Consider the following 16,229-nt stretch of genomic DNA (forward strand, 5'->3'; position numbering starts at 1 on the left):
TCCCCCCCCCTCGTTCATTTAGGGCCTTATATTCCCCACCTTCACTTCACCGATGGCATTCAGAGAGATGTGAAGAATTTAGTGCTTTCCTTGAGAGTCAGAGGGATATTCCCATATAAGATATTCCCGTCAGAGGGATATTCCCGTATAAGAGGAGGGAGAAGCACACAGGCCAAAGTCAGAAGTTTTTCAGTTCAAAGCAAGCAGAGGCGGTGTGAAGCAATGGCTGCTGTTTCCTCTTTACTCGCATAATATCATTATGCATCATCCGTCATTTTGAGAACTGAATGACTCAGTATAACCTTGACTGTACAGTTTCAACCCCATCAAATGACTTCTACTCACTGCATCCTTTATTATCAACAGCTAACATACCAGCAGTTCTGTCACTAGGTAGGTCTGAAACATTGACATTGAATTTCATGCTTTTCACCCACACCACCACACCACCTATTGCCTGGAATAGAAAATGCCGTTTCCTGCTACTGTCTCATTGTTTTTATGATTTCTTTTGTGCTGTATTGATCATACCGCCAGGCCTCCATTCCTACTCTTTCTTTCCCCTCTTAATAATCATAATGTTGAACTGATTCATCTATATGCCAAATGACAGAAATGTTAATAACTTATTCACTTTCCAAGTAATTTATCAAGTTTAAAAAAAAAAAAAAAAAAGGTAACATTTGGTTGTTATGGCTTCACATGAGACGTTTTGGCATGCTTTGTTGATGACGGGAAATGAGAGATTGGGAACGACATGCAACAAAGGTCCTTTGCTAGACTTGAACTGGGAATGTTGCGGTTCATGGTTGGAGCCTTAAACTCCTATGCCATTTTATGTTATTAACAGTCAATAATTTAAAGTCATTATCTGTAGATGAATTAATATCAAAAATTATATTTAGTTGCAGCCTTAAATCGGTAGGATTGTTTTGTTCCTTTTCTCTCCCAAATCTACTACCAACTTCCAACTTTGCCAGGTGAGAAGGACAGCTGGGTGCATTTATAAACTGTATTTGAATGAAGCGATAAAAGAGCCATATTAGGAGCTCCTCTTCTAATCCTCTATTGTTCTTTGTCTGTCCCCTGTCCCACAGAGGAGCTGCTCTAATTAAAGACTAATAATTGTATTGTTTTATAAAGCCTACAGAGACAGAGATTCTGCTCTTCAATCATTCACTCTCTCCCATGTACCCTGCCCATCGAGGGCTATCTCGCTGGAGGAAGTCTATAACCCACTGTGACTGGCTGTTTTGTGTGTGTGTGTGTGTGTGTGTGTGTGTGTGTGTCTGCTGTGTGGCATACAGTAGGAGGAGGAAGGAAAAAGCCAAATCTAAATTAAAACTTTAAAGCACCATTATTTAATTACCCCAAAGGCTGTGGATTTGAAGGATTGAAGGGTGTGTGTGTGTGCGCGTGTGTTGTGTTTGCTCATGCAAACGTTTGCTGCTGTCCAGGATTATTTCAATTTTTCAATTTGCCCTGTCTCCTCTGTGTGTGTGTGTGTGTGTGTGTGTGTGTGTGTGTGTGTGTGTGTGTGTGTGTGACCACTGTGTAACCCCTTATTGGTTGCCCTCTCCCATTGCCCCTCCTTCACCTCTACCCTCCACACAGACACACATGCATGCAGGCATGCTGAAACGCCGGCAGATAAAAAGGCATTATGGTAAATTCCACTTAATGACAAATTTTTAATTTGGGGAACAGGGCCTGGTGAATGGAGCTTAATTACCGGGGCCAAAGATCCCTCGGAAAAATAACCCCCTCGACGTGCCCAACCTGCCCGATAATGGAGCGCTCCGCAAAATGCCTCAGATTAACCAGCGCCGTTTATCTACCCCCTTCCTCCCCCCTTTCTCTCGCTGTATAATAACAAAAATAACAATCATGAAAATTCTATCTGCCTCCCAGCCCCCATCACCCCACTTCCCTCTCCCGCTCTCCCGCCCACTGCCTGGCTCACTCCCGCAGGAGGAAATTCATCAAAATGAAATTGAGGTTGCAACTCACTGGTTTTATTAAAATATATTTGCCCCTTACAGACGCTGTGTGTTGGTGTGTTACTGTGTTTTGCTGCAGAAGACAAAAGGGGCACCCTGAATAATTTGGTCAGTTTTATCAGCGATATTTGATGTGCTCGCGCACACAAGTTATGACTTCGCCCATAAAATACAAACACTTGTTGACTAGTATGCTGCTCTGTACTGTTCCATCACACTGCGCTAAGTTAAAACTCTGGACTGATCTCACACCTACAAGTGGGCATATTGAATGAAAGACATACTGTACTGTGTAAAAACACAGGTAGAAGGGTTAAACTTGACATTAGGGTTGCAAACCAACAATTATTTTCATTATTGTTTTGGCCAAAAAATGCCCACTCCAAATCCAAAGATATTCAATTTACTATCACACAGGACAAAGAAAACCAGCAAATCCTCCCAATTTAGAAGCCCAAACAAGGTCATGCTTGCCATTTTTGTTTGACGTAAATGATTAATTGATGGCCAAATTAATCGATTAATTAACTAATCATTTCAGCTCAACTTTAAATTATAGAAGTCATCTTGGATTATATAAAATCAAATCAAATATTTGGAAAATGTCATAGAATGTATTCATTTTGTGGATCCAGATAATATCAATTGGGTGTTGTAATTATTCTATAATTCCAATAAATATATTTTATTACGCCATGTAGGTTTCACATGTGTATATATGTATAGTATCTATATAAAGCAGTTGTTCAGTGCTAATTGGTCCTGACAGTTTCGTCTCTTGATTGAAAGCCTATCTTCCTGTCAAACAGTAATGCTGTGTTATGCCCCAGATCAGTTTCTATAACCTCCAGGTTAATTCCAGGTTCAAAGCTATTAAAGTCTGAGTCACTGATGTAATCTGTTACTAAGTCATCATCAATATGACAGTGAAGCTGTCATTTTTATTTCCAGGTAAAAGTCCAGAAGCACTTTGGTAAAGAGCATACATGTTGATAGAAATGTAATTAAAAGTGAGATTTTGTGCCACTTTTTATTGTCCTGTAATGTGTCGTAGGCACAAACCACCCAAGCATGATTAGGGTAATTAAATAAGTCAAATTGCGGTTCAGCCTCTTTTTGAAACATAGATGCATGATTGGTGAGACCAGCAGGACTGGTCATGAGTCATGATTGTGTGCTTTAATAAGGACTACTGATTGTCAACAGATAGATGGAGACAAATTTTGCGTTTGAATTGAAAATCTCTCCTCTAAATAGACAGCTAACGGATATTAAAAAGACACAATGACTACCTGTCAAACCCGCAGACATGCACTGGCTCGGTTTTGGATAACTTGAACATGGTAACACGTCGTACACACATACACACACACGAAAACAGACTCGCACACTTTTCTTGGCCTTCTCTGGTCCCTGTTGTTGTGTACCCTGATTGGACCATGTGGTTGCCATGCGGTTGCCAGGCCGCGCCCCTGCTGTGTGGTAATTGGTGTCTGTGGTATTGCCGCGTGGCGACGGTGCTTTGACTGACAGGTTTGGCCACCTGCCCTGGCCTGGCTGCCAACATGGTGTGGAAGGGGGCGAGGAGGAAGGGTGGAGGTGGCACGGGCTGGCAGGGGGTGAACACTCGGCTTGACGGCCTGCGATGAAATATGTGATGGCCGAACACAAGGCAGATTCAACAGGGACACCAGGGTGATGGCATCTGCTTGCATTTAAATTTTTCACCAAGCTGCAAAGGCAAAAATCTGTGTAAAATCACTGATCACAAAACATCTTTTCGGATCTCCTTTTTAAAGATCACCTTTGATATAGATGCCAGTCTGTTATGTCAAGGTTATGTTCAGAAAAGCTTCTTGGACTGTAATCAAGGTAGATTTCCAGCACCAGAAAGAGTTCTGCTACCCAACCAGATGTAGTCGTAGCTTGTTCTGAGTATAACTTTGATTATTTTCGAATGTTAGTTATTGAGCAGATGTGTCTCTTTGCCTCTCTGACTTGTGCTGGCCGAGGTTCAATGGAAACATGGGTACTTGTTCCTTTATGTTCTGCGGTGACATTTTTGTGTGTGATTTAATGCCCTCCTTCTCATAATGTCAAATAAAATTTTGGTGCACCCTTGCGTGCCATGTATTGCAAAAACATAAGCGATGCCCAGTGGGAGCAGGGAAGGAGACAGGTTGGTGAGCTAACATCAGCAAAGGATGAAGTAAAGCAAAAATATAGGGCCAGGTTCTGGTCCAAATTTCCGGCCTTCCATACCTCTCTTAAATATTCTTGACTAAATATTCAATAATCAAAGTTAAAAAGTTTGGAAATAAAACATCCTTAGATATTATTTATAAAGGGTTTAACACTCAAAAACTCAGCTTATCTGCTACATCAGGACAGTGGGGGTGTGGTTTGATCAGACTTGATTGGCAGTTGCCTGGCAACATAAGCAAACAACAACTATCAACATATTCTGATTCATATGTTGCCTAAAACCAATGAGATGACCGTACAGCAGTTGCAGTTGAATTCAGACACAACTTTTGGCAGAAAATGTTCAGGTAGGATCTCTTTGCTCATAGTAAGAAGGACCTTTTAAAACAGTTAATGTCTGTATCTTCAAGTTGTTTTTTTTATGCGAATCTCTCAAAAGTGTGTTTCCTTCATCCCACACATTTGAACTAGCGTTATATAGCCTCAGTTTGAGAATGACTGTTGACCAGCTGCTTTTACTTTGACGGGAAATGTATTTAAGTTGATGCTCTCGTTCTCCGTCGGCCTCTGTCAGTCTAACAGAGAGATCAGAGGAGATGGGCAAAGAAAGAGCATGAAATGAAGCCAAATGAAATCTGCAGCTTTAATCTATAATAGGCCTGTACAGCTATTGATCTATTCCCTGCATGGCAAATATCTACACACACACACACACACGCTCACATGTAGACACTGTCTATCTCCCTCTTGTTCTGCATATTATTTCATCTTCTCTGCCTAATTTGTCCCACTCCCCCACTGTCTTCCACCATTAATCCCACAAACACTTACTCCTCCTGTACCTGGATGTTCTTTGCTGTCCGGTGGGCTTGATATCCAGCCAGCTTCTCTTTTGTTGTGTTGTAATGTGCTCCATGGCCCATACACATGCATTTTCACCCTCTTCTTCTCCTCCTATCCCCCCCATCTCTCTCTCTCTCTCTCTTCCTCTCACTGTTCTTGTTCATCTCACTTGTTCTCCAGCTCTCTTTGCTATTGTGTTTTACACCCTCGGCCGGACTTTTCTGCCACACAAAGGAGCGTAGAAAGCTTCGGGTTTGTGTGCGTCTGTGCGTGTGTTTGTGTGTGCGTCTGACTTAGCCAACCTTTTGGTGTGTTTAACCTCGCAGAGGGCAAGGCTGTAGGGCAAGGGTGATGTCACAAAGGAAGCACTTTTTTATTTTCGTGCGCGCACACACACACACGCACACACACACACACACACACACACACACACACAGCCTGCACACTCCCGCCCACCCTCACCATTGTCATGTATAGTGTTGCTAATCCGGCCCTGTCGCTTCAGTATCAAACATAACCTCCATTTGGGGGGCAAGGCCTCTCTTTCACTCCCATTTTGTGTGCATGTGTGCGTGCACGCTAGTTGGTGTGTTAATGGTCCCGGGCAACAGTGTGGTACAATGGGCGGGCTGGCTTGGGATGCCTGTTTAAGTGTCTGTACAGGGAAAGAGGAATAGGGGCAAGGCAAGCCAGTCCAAGGCTTTGATGTTGCTAGGACAGAGGGGAGAACAGCTTGTAGATGACACACACACACACACACACACACACACACACACACACACACACAAACACATTGTAGGAAACTGGTTTATGGTCACTGTTGAGGGTGTTTGTCAGGAGAGACGGCCACATTGAAGGCTTGGGTGTCTTCTCAGTCTCGTCCTTGGGTTATGAGACTCCAACCACTCTGCCTGGACCTCATCTTGTGAGAAGGATGTCGCTCGTGGTCCCCTTATATTCCCTTCATGTTTGTGTGTGTGTGTGTGTCACCCCAGGAGAGCCGGGTGTTCATGGTTCATTAGCCACACGTACACTCCTGTTCTGTTCTCACTGGTAGACGGGACAGATTCAGAGCATTCGCACACACATACAAGCTCCCCCCTCACACCTCACACACACACACACACACACACACACACACACACACACACACACACACACACACACACACACACAGTTTCCATGTTTTGTTCTGTTCTGCCGGCTCTGATGAACTGGCACGCAGCCTCCTCCCCTCTCCTCCTCATCTTCTAGTAATCAGGGTACCTATGAGACAGACAGGTAGCATCTGTCGCCTTCTTCTCCCCTGATCCTTCCCTCCCTCTGTTTCTCCGTCTCCCCCTCTTCCACGCCATTGTGTCGAATTTCCCTCGACGACGGAGTGATGTGATAATGTACGAGTTGTCCCGGAGAATAAAAATCTGTGGAACCCGCAGAACTCAAATTCCTCTCCGCTGATTGTTTGATTGAATACACGTGGAAGTATTTCAAGACTGTGACGTCCTTGTTTTCTCACTGAGGCATCAAATACATTTCTCTTTTCAGGATCATTGGACTTTTTAAGATGGCTGTAAGAAATGATTCGCCATTAGATTCGGTTTTGAACAGTTGCAGTCAACATGGCGGAGGCCTCTCTCTCGAGTCCGTTCAGCTGCTCGGCGAAGCCGCTGCCATCTGCTTATTCAGCTCCAGACTCCTTCAGATCAGTTGGGCCACGATGAAGCGAGCGGCTCTGATGGTTTGGTTTTGAACAGGGCCTCAAGGTTGATTAGCATATTTTCACCCAGTGTACAGACAACAGACCCCCACCCACCCTCTCTTCTTTTCCTCCTCCACCCCCCCCCCCCACCCCACCCATGTGTTTGATTCCTCGGCCGTGACAAAGAGCTTCACCCTTTATCCGTGTGTGTGTTGGTGAGATGGGGGGCCCTTAGATTAAGGGAAAGCTTCCTGCTCTTTATTTGGGGAGTCCCCCCGGGAGACGCTTTGGGAATGACTTTCGTTGAGTCACTAACGCCTACTCTCACACACACACTCAGACGTACTTCTACGCACACATACACACCTTTCACCCCCTGCCTTTTTTCAAGCTGCCCATTGACTGAGTGATAGTTGTTGTGTAACACCAACTACGCGTGCACGGACACACACACGTCACCCAGAGGCCCCCCAGTCTGTTCACAGTAGGTGAGCGCTGCAGAGGTTCCCCAATGTCTTTTCCATACTGAACTAACCGCACTGCAAAATAACTCTCACAACAGTGTGACAGCGAGAAACAACTTGAATTAAAGCTGAAACAATGAGACCGTTTGAGTTATTTAAACTATTTTGATAATCGATTGATCATTTGAGTCATTCTTCAAGCAAAAATGCCAAATAGTTGCCCGTCCCAGCTACTTCAATGTGAGGATTTACTGCTTCAATATCTGTGGGCTTTTTGCCTTTTGATCAGACAAAACAAGACATTTTAAGACTTTGCCTTGGGCTCTATAAAACTGGTGGGCATTTTTCCTTTTTTTTGACATTTATAGACTAGACAACTAATCGATTAATCAGGAAGGCAGATTAATCGATAATGTTAATAGCCAGACCAACTACACGATTTTACTTTTTGATCTTGCTCCCTTGATGCCCCTCTTTAAAAATGTGTGAGGGTGATAGGTGTCTCCTGTGAATATTTTTTTAAATACAGCTTATTTATTTTATTTTATCTCGCAGCTGTTTGGTTTCAGGTTAGTCACTGCACATTCTTAGTCACTACACATTGCTTTGCACTTTTTGAAGAAAAGTACTGAATTACTGAACTGACTTTATCACCGGAGAAAAAGGGACTGCTTCAGATTGATATGAATCTTAAAGGAAAAACCCACCTTAAAGTAAAGTTCACATTATGAGTCCAACAAAGTCACTTACTAATTCAGTTTTAATGGACCAACTTTAAGATTAGTTCCACATTGCTTCATCAATTCAAGTCTTGATGTGGACTGATTTCCACATTTGGCGAACAGTGTGTAGACACAGATGTTATAGTCTAAAATGTGTTGAAGTGTTTGGTGTAAATTCTGGTCAATTTTCCTTTCAGAGATGATAGAGGTGCCCCTCTGAAAAACAGGATATACGTTGTGTCTGCTTGTACACGGTCACTGGTGTGTATCTCCAAAAGGACGCTCAAATTGTGTTAAAACATAAAAATCATTTAAATTGGAGTTGCTTGCAAGGGTGTGTGTGAGTGTGTGAGTGTGTGAGTGTGTGTGTGTGTGTGTGTGTGTGTGTGTGTGTGTGTGTGTGTGTGTGTGTGTGTGTGTGTGTGTGTTTTGGAGGTGAAGGTCGTGGCAGAAAGAAGCCCCATCCAAACAGCAGCCATTTTAATTTGTTTGACAGGGAAGAGAGGTGATAACCTCCCTCTGCAGCCGCACACCCGGGGAGGGGGGGTGGTGGTAGAAAACAAGGAGAGAGAGAGAGAGAGAGCGAAAGCAAAGGAAGGAGGGCTGAGCAGAATTGCGATAAGGGGCCGGATAGAGAGAGTCAGAAAAAGAAAGAGAGAGAGGTGGAAAGGAGACTGTAATATTTGATTATGGCTCAAGGCTGTATGTTTGTCCAAAGGCTAAAGACTGTCAACCAGCTAATCGTGGGGGTCGATGCATGGGTGTGTCTGTGAAAGCATGTGGGTCGTTGCTATCAGCACTTAATTTATGCTGAGTACACGTGTCTGTGTGTTTCCATGTGTGTGTGTGTTTTTTTGTGTGTACGTTGCGATTTCTGGATGTCAGTTACAGTTCTGTGGGCTTGAGGAGAATACAGTGGTCTCCCTCAGGGCGCTGTTAGTGCCACTCTCATACAGATGTGCTGCCACTGTGTCAGTTTCAGTGTGTGTGTGTGTGTGTATGTGTGTGTCCTTCCCTTACAGGAAGCTAAACTTACTCCACAGGGTTTAGAGTTCTTAATAGGGTTGTATATTGTCTACAATTTATCAGATCTGGTTGTTATTGAATCCTGGTTCCTATTCTTGTCATACTGTTTGAGAAAGTAAATAACTGTTGAAAGCAAAAAACACCTTTATTTTCTGTAGGTTTAGGCTGCCTTAAACAGACATTTGTCATACTGAGCCACACTGAGCATTGACATGTATGTGTAACCAGTGTTGGAGATGCACAGTAGGTCTAAACTTTGCTTTCAGGAATGGATAAGCGCACTTTGTAAAAGCCTATTTTGTAACGAATCCGAGGTTCATTGCTAATATCAATTCAGAAAGGATTCTCGATGCCTAACTCTTATCTTCTGGCATTTTGATCTGGTCATGTGATTTATTGTATTTTTGTATGTATGAATCATTTAGCTTAAAGATTTATTTTAGGCAGCTTGCTAAACATAAAAACTACAGAAAAATAACATAACAATGTTTGCTTTTAAGACTGCGATCAAAATCACATACTAGGTAAATTAAAGCAAAAAAGGTTCGTAAAAGTTGTGCATGAATTAATATATATGATTGAAAATAAAATCCTAAACTTAAGCAATTTAATTAGCTTTTGCAGTATTTAAAAATGCGTTTTTCTGTCCTGCCAGATGTTGAAGAAGAAGCGGGCAGCTGGTTGGTTTCGGACAAGGACATGGAGGTAGGTGGCAAATAGTAGTTTAACAGTATGTAATATATATCCTGACATTCAGCCAGTTTTGTCTTCTGAGGTGTTTTTACAAAATAGTTTGTGCTTGTGGTCTAAATAACAGTGATTTTCTGAAAAGGGGGAAGGAATGGGAGGTGTGTTAAGTCAAAACAAAAAATATATATATTGCAATTGTGCACAGTGCAAATGTTTGGCTTTATCCTTATAGAGAACCAGCCCTAATTAACCAACATAATATGTAAGAAGTAAGGATTGATTTTCCAAATATTTTGCTGTCATTAAAGAGTCTGACACACTCTTATCTCACTGCATGAACCTATTTATTTTTATCCTTAAACCCCTCCCAAAACATCCAGATTAATCCACTAGGTCTCACCACCAACATGATGTAAATGATGCATGCGCTGTGTGTGTTTCAGGCTCAGATCTATAACAAAGACAGGGGTGCCAGGATAATGGTGCAGCGGGTGTCAAACAGATACTATACTAGCAAGAACGTCCACTGTAGAAACTGCAGCAAGACCGGACATCTCTCCAAGAACTGCCCTGAGCCCAAAGTCAGTTCCACTCAGTGCACAGTAACATGTACAGCTTATACACACTGATGAGTACAAGTGCATAACAGTACTAACTGTGTTTTGTGTACTGTATGTGTGTGTGTGTGTGTGTGTGTGTGTGTGTGTGTGTGTGTGTGCAGAAGTTGTCGGTCTGCTTCCTTTGTGGCACCCCAGGCCACCTGTCCAGCGAATGTTCCAATAAGCACTGCAACAACTGCGGCCTTCCGGGGCACCTCTACGATTCCTGCATCGAGAGAGCGTACTGGCACAAACAGTGCCACCGCTGCAGCATGACGGGCCACTTCTTTGACGTGAGTATAGCATCCTATTTTATTAGGTTTTAATTCAAATAAGAGAAGAAGACTCTGCACATTTTGCACATTTTACAGGCATGTAGAAATAAAGCCAGACTTCAGTCATTCATTTGGGAAAACACACCACATGGCCAAAAGTATGTGGACACCCAAAAATCGTACCCATATGTGATTATTCCAGAAGCATGGGCGTTGATCTGCTGCTGTAACAGCCTCAACTCTTCTGGGAAGACTTTCAATGAGTTTTTGGATCCTAGCTGGTCAGGGCTCTGTGCAGACCAGTCTAGTTCCTCATGTGGTCACAACGCTGGAATGCATTATTGTCTAAGCTATGTTGTATGCTGTAGCATTGAGATTGCCCACAATTGGAAGTAAGGGGCCAAGCTCAAACCATGTAGGACGGCCTCAGACCAAAAGTACGTAAGTAAATAAGCGTGTGTCCACATGCTTTTGGCCATATGGTCTAATTGACACATTATAGTGGGACCATAAAACACACCTGTGCTATGTCATGCAGTTACACATGGGTGATGTACCTAAACTCATTTGATTGAAATGCATAGAAAACCCTGGAAATGCAACTTATCATAGGACCTGAATCTAAATCAATACTATAAAGCAAATAGACAGTGAAGGTATGAAGACATCCTGTATATAGTAAAAAGAAGGGAGTGAAGTATTGCTGTAAGAAAGCTTTGGATTCAATCAACTTCATGCTGCTGTATGAGCGAGCACAGGTATTGTGCATGGGAGGCTTTGGCTTGTCGTAAGAACAATTAGTGCTTAATGTAAACATGATGAAGCACCTACCACCTTTAAAACAGAAATATACTGTATGGACCCTACATTTCTTTCCCTCCCCTTTTCTCCCTCTTTTATTTCCCCCTCTCCCCCCCACGTTCTCTCTCAGTAATAAAGAGTGACCAGGGGTCAGCACACGCTGCTGTTCACATTAATTGATACACTTCAGCAATTACAGTTTAGTTATGTCTCTGCCATGCTGCCTATTCCAGCTGTGGGCGTGTGTGTGTGTGTGTGTGTTGGCACTGAAGGGTGAATCTAATGACCATCAATGACAATTATCCCACCGCAACGTTCATTACCTTGCCCATTTACACTAATGCCATAGAATGGAAAACCCTGTGTGCATGTAAGGGCCTGCCTGTGTCTCCCCCACCTCTCTCTCTCTCTCTCTCTCTCTCTCTCTCTCTCTCTCTCTCTCTCTCTGCCAGTCAGTCATGTACTGTGCTCTGTGTAATGGATGAGTAACCAGGTGAACACCAGAGGGAAAGGGGAGACCAGGACACACACTGCCCATTTTTCTCTCTTTCTTTCTTACTCTCTCTCTCTCTCTCTCTCTCGTCCATTCTTTCTCCCCTCTTCCTCCGGATCCTCACGTTCAACTTGTTCCTTCTCTCTCTTTTGCATATTGTTTTCAACAGCAAACAAAGGTGCAAAGTTGTGTGGTATTGTAATTACCCTTTTCTTGGAACGCATAACCCCCCCCCCCCCGTACACTTTACAAATTATACTGTATGTGTTAGTGTGTGTGTTTGAGAGAGAGAGAGAGAGTCAGGTCTCTGTCCCCTGGGCCTTTCTGTGTCTCTCATTAAAGACAGACGGTTGACGGAGCGCGAGTGTGTCGCTCGCCTCGCCTGTCGCCCTCGACAACAACACACTACCCCGGCGGTCTGGAGGGAGAGAGCAAACGGGAGGGGAGCGGGTGTGGGTGTGGTGGTGGTGGGGTGGGGGTTGAAGGAAAGAAAGCTAGATGAGAGGTGGAGGAAGATACAGCTATCGAAATTCATATTTACCCACCTCTACGTTCAAATCTAAACAGCTCAGATGAAACCAGAGAAAGTGCCTCTCGTTCTTTACTTAACGTTCTTATCATGCATATTTGTATAAGAACTTGTTTAGTAAATGCAAGAAAAACCTAAACATAGCCTTCTTCACAGACCAGGCTGAAGTCTTCCTCTCCCTCTCTCTCACTCTCCCTCTGTCTCTCTCACTCAGTAGGTGTGTAAGTAGATAAATCTTGTTGCCTGCGGCGACTGCGGCATTTTCAATTTCCCAGTGGGAAGTGGCGGCGGTTGGGAAAGGATGTCGGAACGCTTAAGGAACAGCGTGGCGAAGCCCCGGAGATAATGCTTTAGCCACACCGGGACAAAACGACTGACTGCCTTACTTACTGACTGTTTGAGTGACTGACTGCAGGGAGACTCATGGAAGGGAAACAGGCTGTTGCTGAGAAATCAGGGTGATAAAGGTTTAGAGAGAGACAGAGGAAGAGACTTAAAGAGTCAGGCAGGCAAACAAATGACAACACGGCCTGCTTTTCAGTTTCCTTTTGGCCCTCTCCTGCCTGTTAGTCATTCCCGTCTTTTACATTGGTTTTATTCCTTTTTATGTGCTCCATAAAAGTGTGTGCATGTGTATATCCATCTGTATGTTTGATGACCATATCAAGTGTTTGTTTTTTTTGTCTCCTCAGGCTTGTCCAGAGATCTGGAGACAGTATCACATCACGGTGAGTGTCTTACCAAAAAAAACAACACTGTCAGCAAACACTGACAGTGTTGCTGCTACACTTTAAGTTTTCATCAGTGGGCTTGATCAGACTGTAGACACAGATGAATGCTACATGGTGATGTAGTAAATATAGTAGTATATAGTCGTAGTATGTAAGTACTGCGTCCCACAAAATTAAGAGGCAAATGAAAGGTCCTTTGGTCCTATTTTGGTTGAACATGTGCATCGGCTAATCTGAGCTCTGCTGAAGTGACGTGAAGTGAAGAGGAATGTGTGTGTGTTACCAACAAGAACACAGAGGCCAACATTTTTCAGCATCCTCCTCCAAAAAGCGTGGAAGCATTTTCATGTATTTACTGACATCAAATGCTGAATCTGGGGAGGACGCAGCCTCTTGTTCAAGCTCCAATTGTAAATACTTCTCCTCTAACAGTAGCTGCCTTTCCTTTAATTGCAACTCCCTGAACCTCAGCTCAATCTCAGTTGAGGGAGGTTGTAACAGTGATGGGGTTGAAACAGGTGATGTCTCTTCAGGAGTTTCTTCTTCCGTCTTACCTGGAAGTACCGATATTTCAATCAAAACAGCCTTAATGCTTTCTTTAAGTCACCTATCACTGCTAGTGATTGCAATTTCATAACTAAATGTAACTTTCAACAACTGATTCGAAGTAAAACTATCTGGAAGCTCCTCACAAGGTTCAACCAAAAAGTAAAAAAAGTGACTTCACAGTATATGTACTCAGGATAGAGAGATGAAAGGTCTCTCAATTCAAGAACAAGCTTTTTAGCAAAGGTTACAATCAAGAAGAAAAAAATCCCACTGATTTCTCACCTCACCTGTGCCAATACAACCCCCAAAATGCTCAATGCTCTCTCCATACAATAACTGCAGCTACCACAAACTACAAACTGTTGCAACAAAAGCGCTTAACACTGAGAATAGCACACAAGCAGGTTTCCTAGAACTCAACGACTTATAGTCACCAAATTGTCCGAAGACGTGCACAACGAAAAGGAAAACCTAGCTACAACACAAAGCTCATACACAAAGGCAACTTAAGTGTGAACTACAGCGCTAACAAAGCCGCAAAATCCTGAGCTGCCGACACAACAGCTAAAGGCAGCTACTGTCTCCCCTGACAACACAAAGCTCAGTGAAACAAAGCCATCTTGCAGACAAAAGTTTTATCAATAGTAAACCACAGTCCCTACCTACCAGAAACTATCTTATGCCTAACCGTCTTCTGTGAGGCGTGCCGGGCTCAAGGCGCAGAAGCCAACAGCACTGTACAGCATACCCCCACCAGAGACTAGAGTCTCCGCCTCCACCCAGGATTACCCCAAAACAAAAAAGGCAAAACAATAAAGTAGTGAGCTGTTGGAAGAACTGAGAAGTAAAATCATAAAGGGCGATGTCAAACAGATTTATGTTTATTAAATACATTAAAAACTGGATCTGGTGCCACTGATTGGACAAGGAGGAGTTAGTGATACACATGGATTTTACATACCATGAAGCCCACCCTAATACTATGTTAAAAACAGCCCTCCTTTTAAGTATGTAGAGTGTACTAACAGTTGGTACTCAACCTGTGTCAAATTTGGCAAAATCCCAGTGGACGTAGTAGTTCTGCTCAGAGTCCCAATTAAAATCATAGAAATGGAAAAGAACAAGGTGGTGGTGGGTGGGGGTGACTAAGCCAGCAGCACACTCACCCTGCCCCACTTACAGTCAGTGACACTTCTTAAATCTTTTTCATGCAGAACGTGCCTCATCAGAATAGAAATATTTAAAATCTTACTGTACAAAATATGCCCTTACCAACAGTATATCCAACAATACTAATGTACTTCTTGAGCTTGCATGGGAGACTTTTTTATTATTCAGTGTTTCTGTCCAAAAAATACATCAGATCGTTTTTTCTTTGATTCATTGAGAAAGAGTGCAACGTTTCGAGACTTTAATTATTCACCCAGTGTTTTCATTTACAGAATATGATCGACTTACACAGAAAAAGTAAAAGTGCTGGATTGTGGAGGTTTTGCGTTAGGGGGTATAAGCTGCATGTATCAAACCAAACTCTAACCGCTGATAACATCAGAGTCTCGGGCGATGACCCTCACCTCACTCTCTCGTCATGCTTTATGAAGAATCTTTCAGTGAACCAGATCCTTTGTGGTTTAGCACGTGGATGTTCCAAAAAAGCCACTGGAAAGAAAGTATTTTCCATGAGCATTACGGAGGCAAAGGTGTCACCACACGATCACTCAAAATCAATAAGTCAGTTATGATTGGTATTGACCTTGCCCTGTAGCAGATGAGTGAACCACGACGGAAAAAAGCATCCCAGAAGATTAAGGAAGTGCCAAGAGTGATGGGAACCTTTTTAATTTAATTTTTTTTTTTTTTTAAAAGCTTCATTTTCAACCTAAATGCACATGTGACATCCGTGCGTGTGTGTGTGTGTGTGTGTGTGTGTGTGTGTGTGCAGAAACAATGTGTCAAAGAGTAGAAAACTGTGTGACAGTCACATGGGCCATATGTCAGCGGGGATGCATTTGCTTATTTGTGTGTGTGTGTGTGTTTGTGTGTGTGTGTGTGTTTATTCGAAATCTGAAAAGATAACTAGTTTTCCTGGCTCCCTGTGTGTGTGTGTGTGTGTGTGTGTGCATCTGAGCGAGGGGGTGATATAGACCTCAGCCTAAGAGAAAAGAGCAGCTTGTTTGTCAATTAAAAGACGTGATAAAGCATGAAATGGGCTGCCAACGCCACTCGGGACGAGGGAGTGAGAGAGAGAGTGGGAAGAAGAGTGTGTGTTTGCATATATCTTGGCGTGCATTTTGTGTGTGTGTGTGTGTGTTGGGGGAGGTCTGTCACTCTCCTCTATGGAGATTAATTAGCAGGGGCTGTCTAATGAAAAGGCAGCATCGTTAGCGCTAGGGTAGCACGGCGGGAGAGGCGGAGGGAGGAGGAAGGGAGGAAGGAGGAGGGAGTAGGACAGAAGTTCCAGGGGAGACGCTGGCAGAGAGGATGGGAGTTTAAGTTTAATTGTTACTCACGTGGTGGCGGGGGAGGCTATATGTTTTACTGTAGAGTTTCGCTTTGAACCACAGACGAGAGGAGAAGATGCTGATGAACGAGCAGCGGGAAAA

The 16,229-nt window shown here is 43.3% G+C and overlaps 1 protein-coding gene across 1 annotated transcript in view; it reads left to right on the top strand.

Moving 5' to 3' along the window:
* Positions 1 to 16,229, top strand: part of zcchc7 (zinc finger, CCHC domain containing 7) — a 43,875-nt gene that overhangs the window by 14,997 nt on the left and 12,649 nt on the right. The window contains exons 3-6 of the mRNA XM_070923851.1: positions 9,615 to 9,664; positions 10,093 to 10,230; positions 10,371 to 10,541; positions 13,039 to 13,074. Coding sequence (XP_070779952.1) covers positions 9,615 to 9,664; positions 10,093 to 10,230; positions 10,371 to 10,541; positions 13,039 to 13,074 — 395 coding nt within the window. The remainder of the gene's footprint in view (positions 1 to 9,614; positions 9,665 to 10,092; positions 10,231 to 10,370; positions 10,542 to 13,038; positions 13,075 to 16,229) is intronic.

This window comes from Enoplosus armatus, chromosome 2 (assembly GCF_043641665.1).
Source record: "Enoplosus armatus isolate fEnoArm2 chromosome 2, fEnoArm2.hap1, whole genome shotgun sequence".
NCBI lineage: Eukaryota > Metazoa > Chordata > Actinopteri > Centrarchiformes > Enoplosidae > Enoplosus > Enoplosus armatus.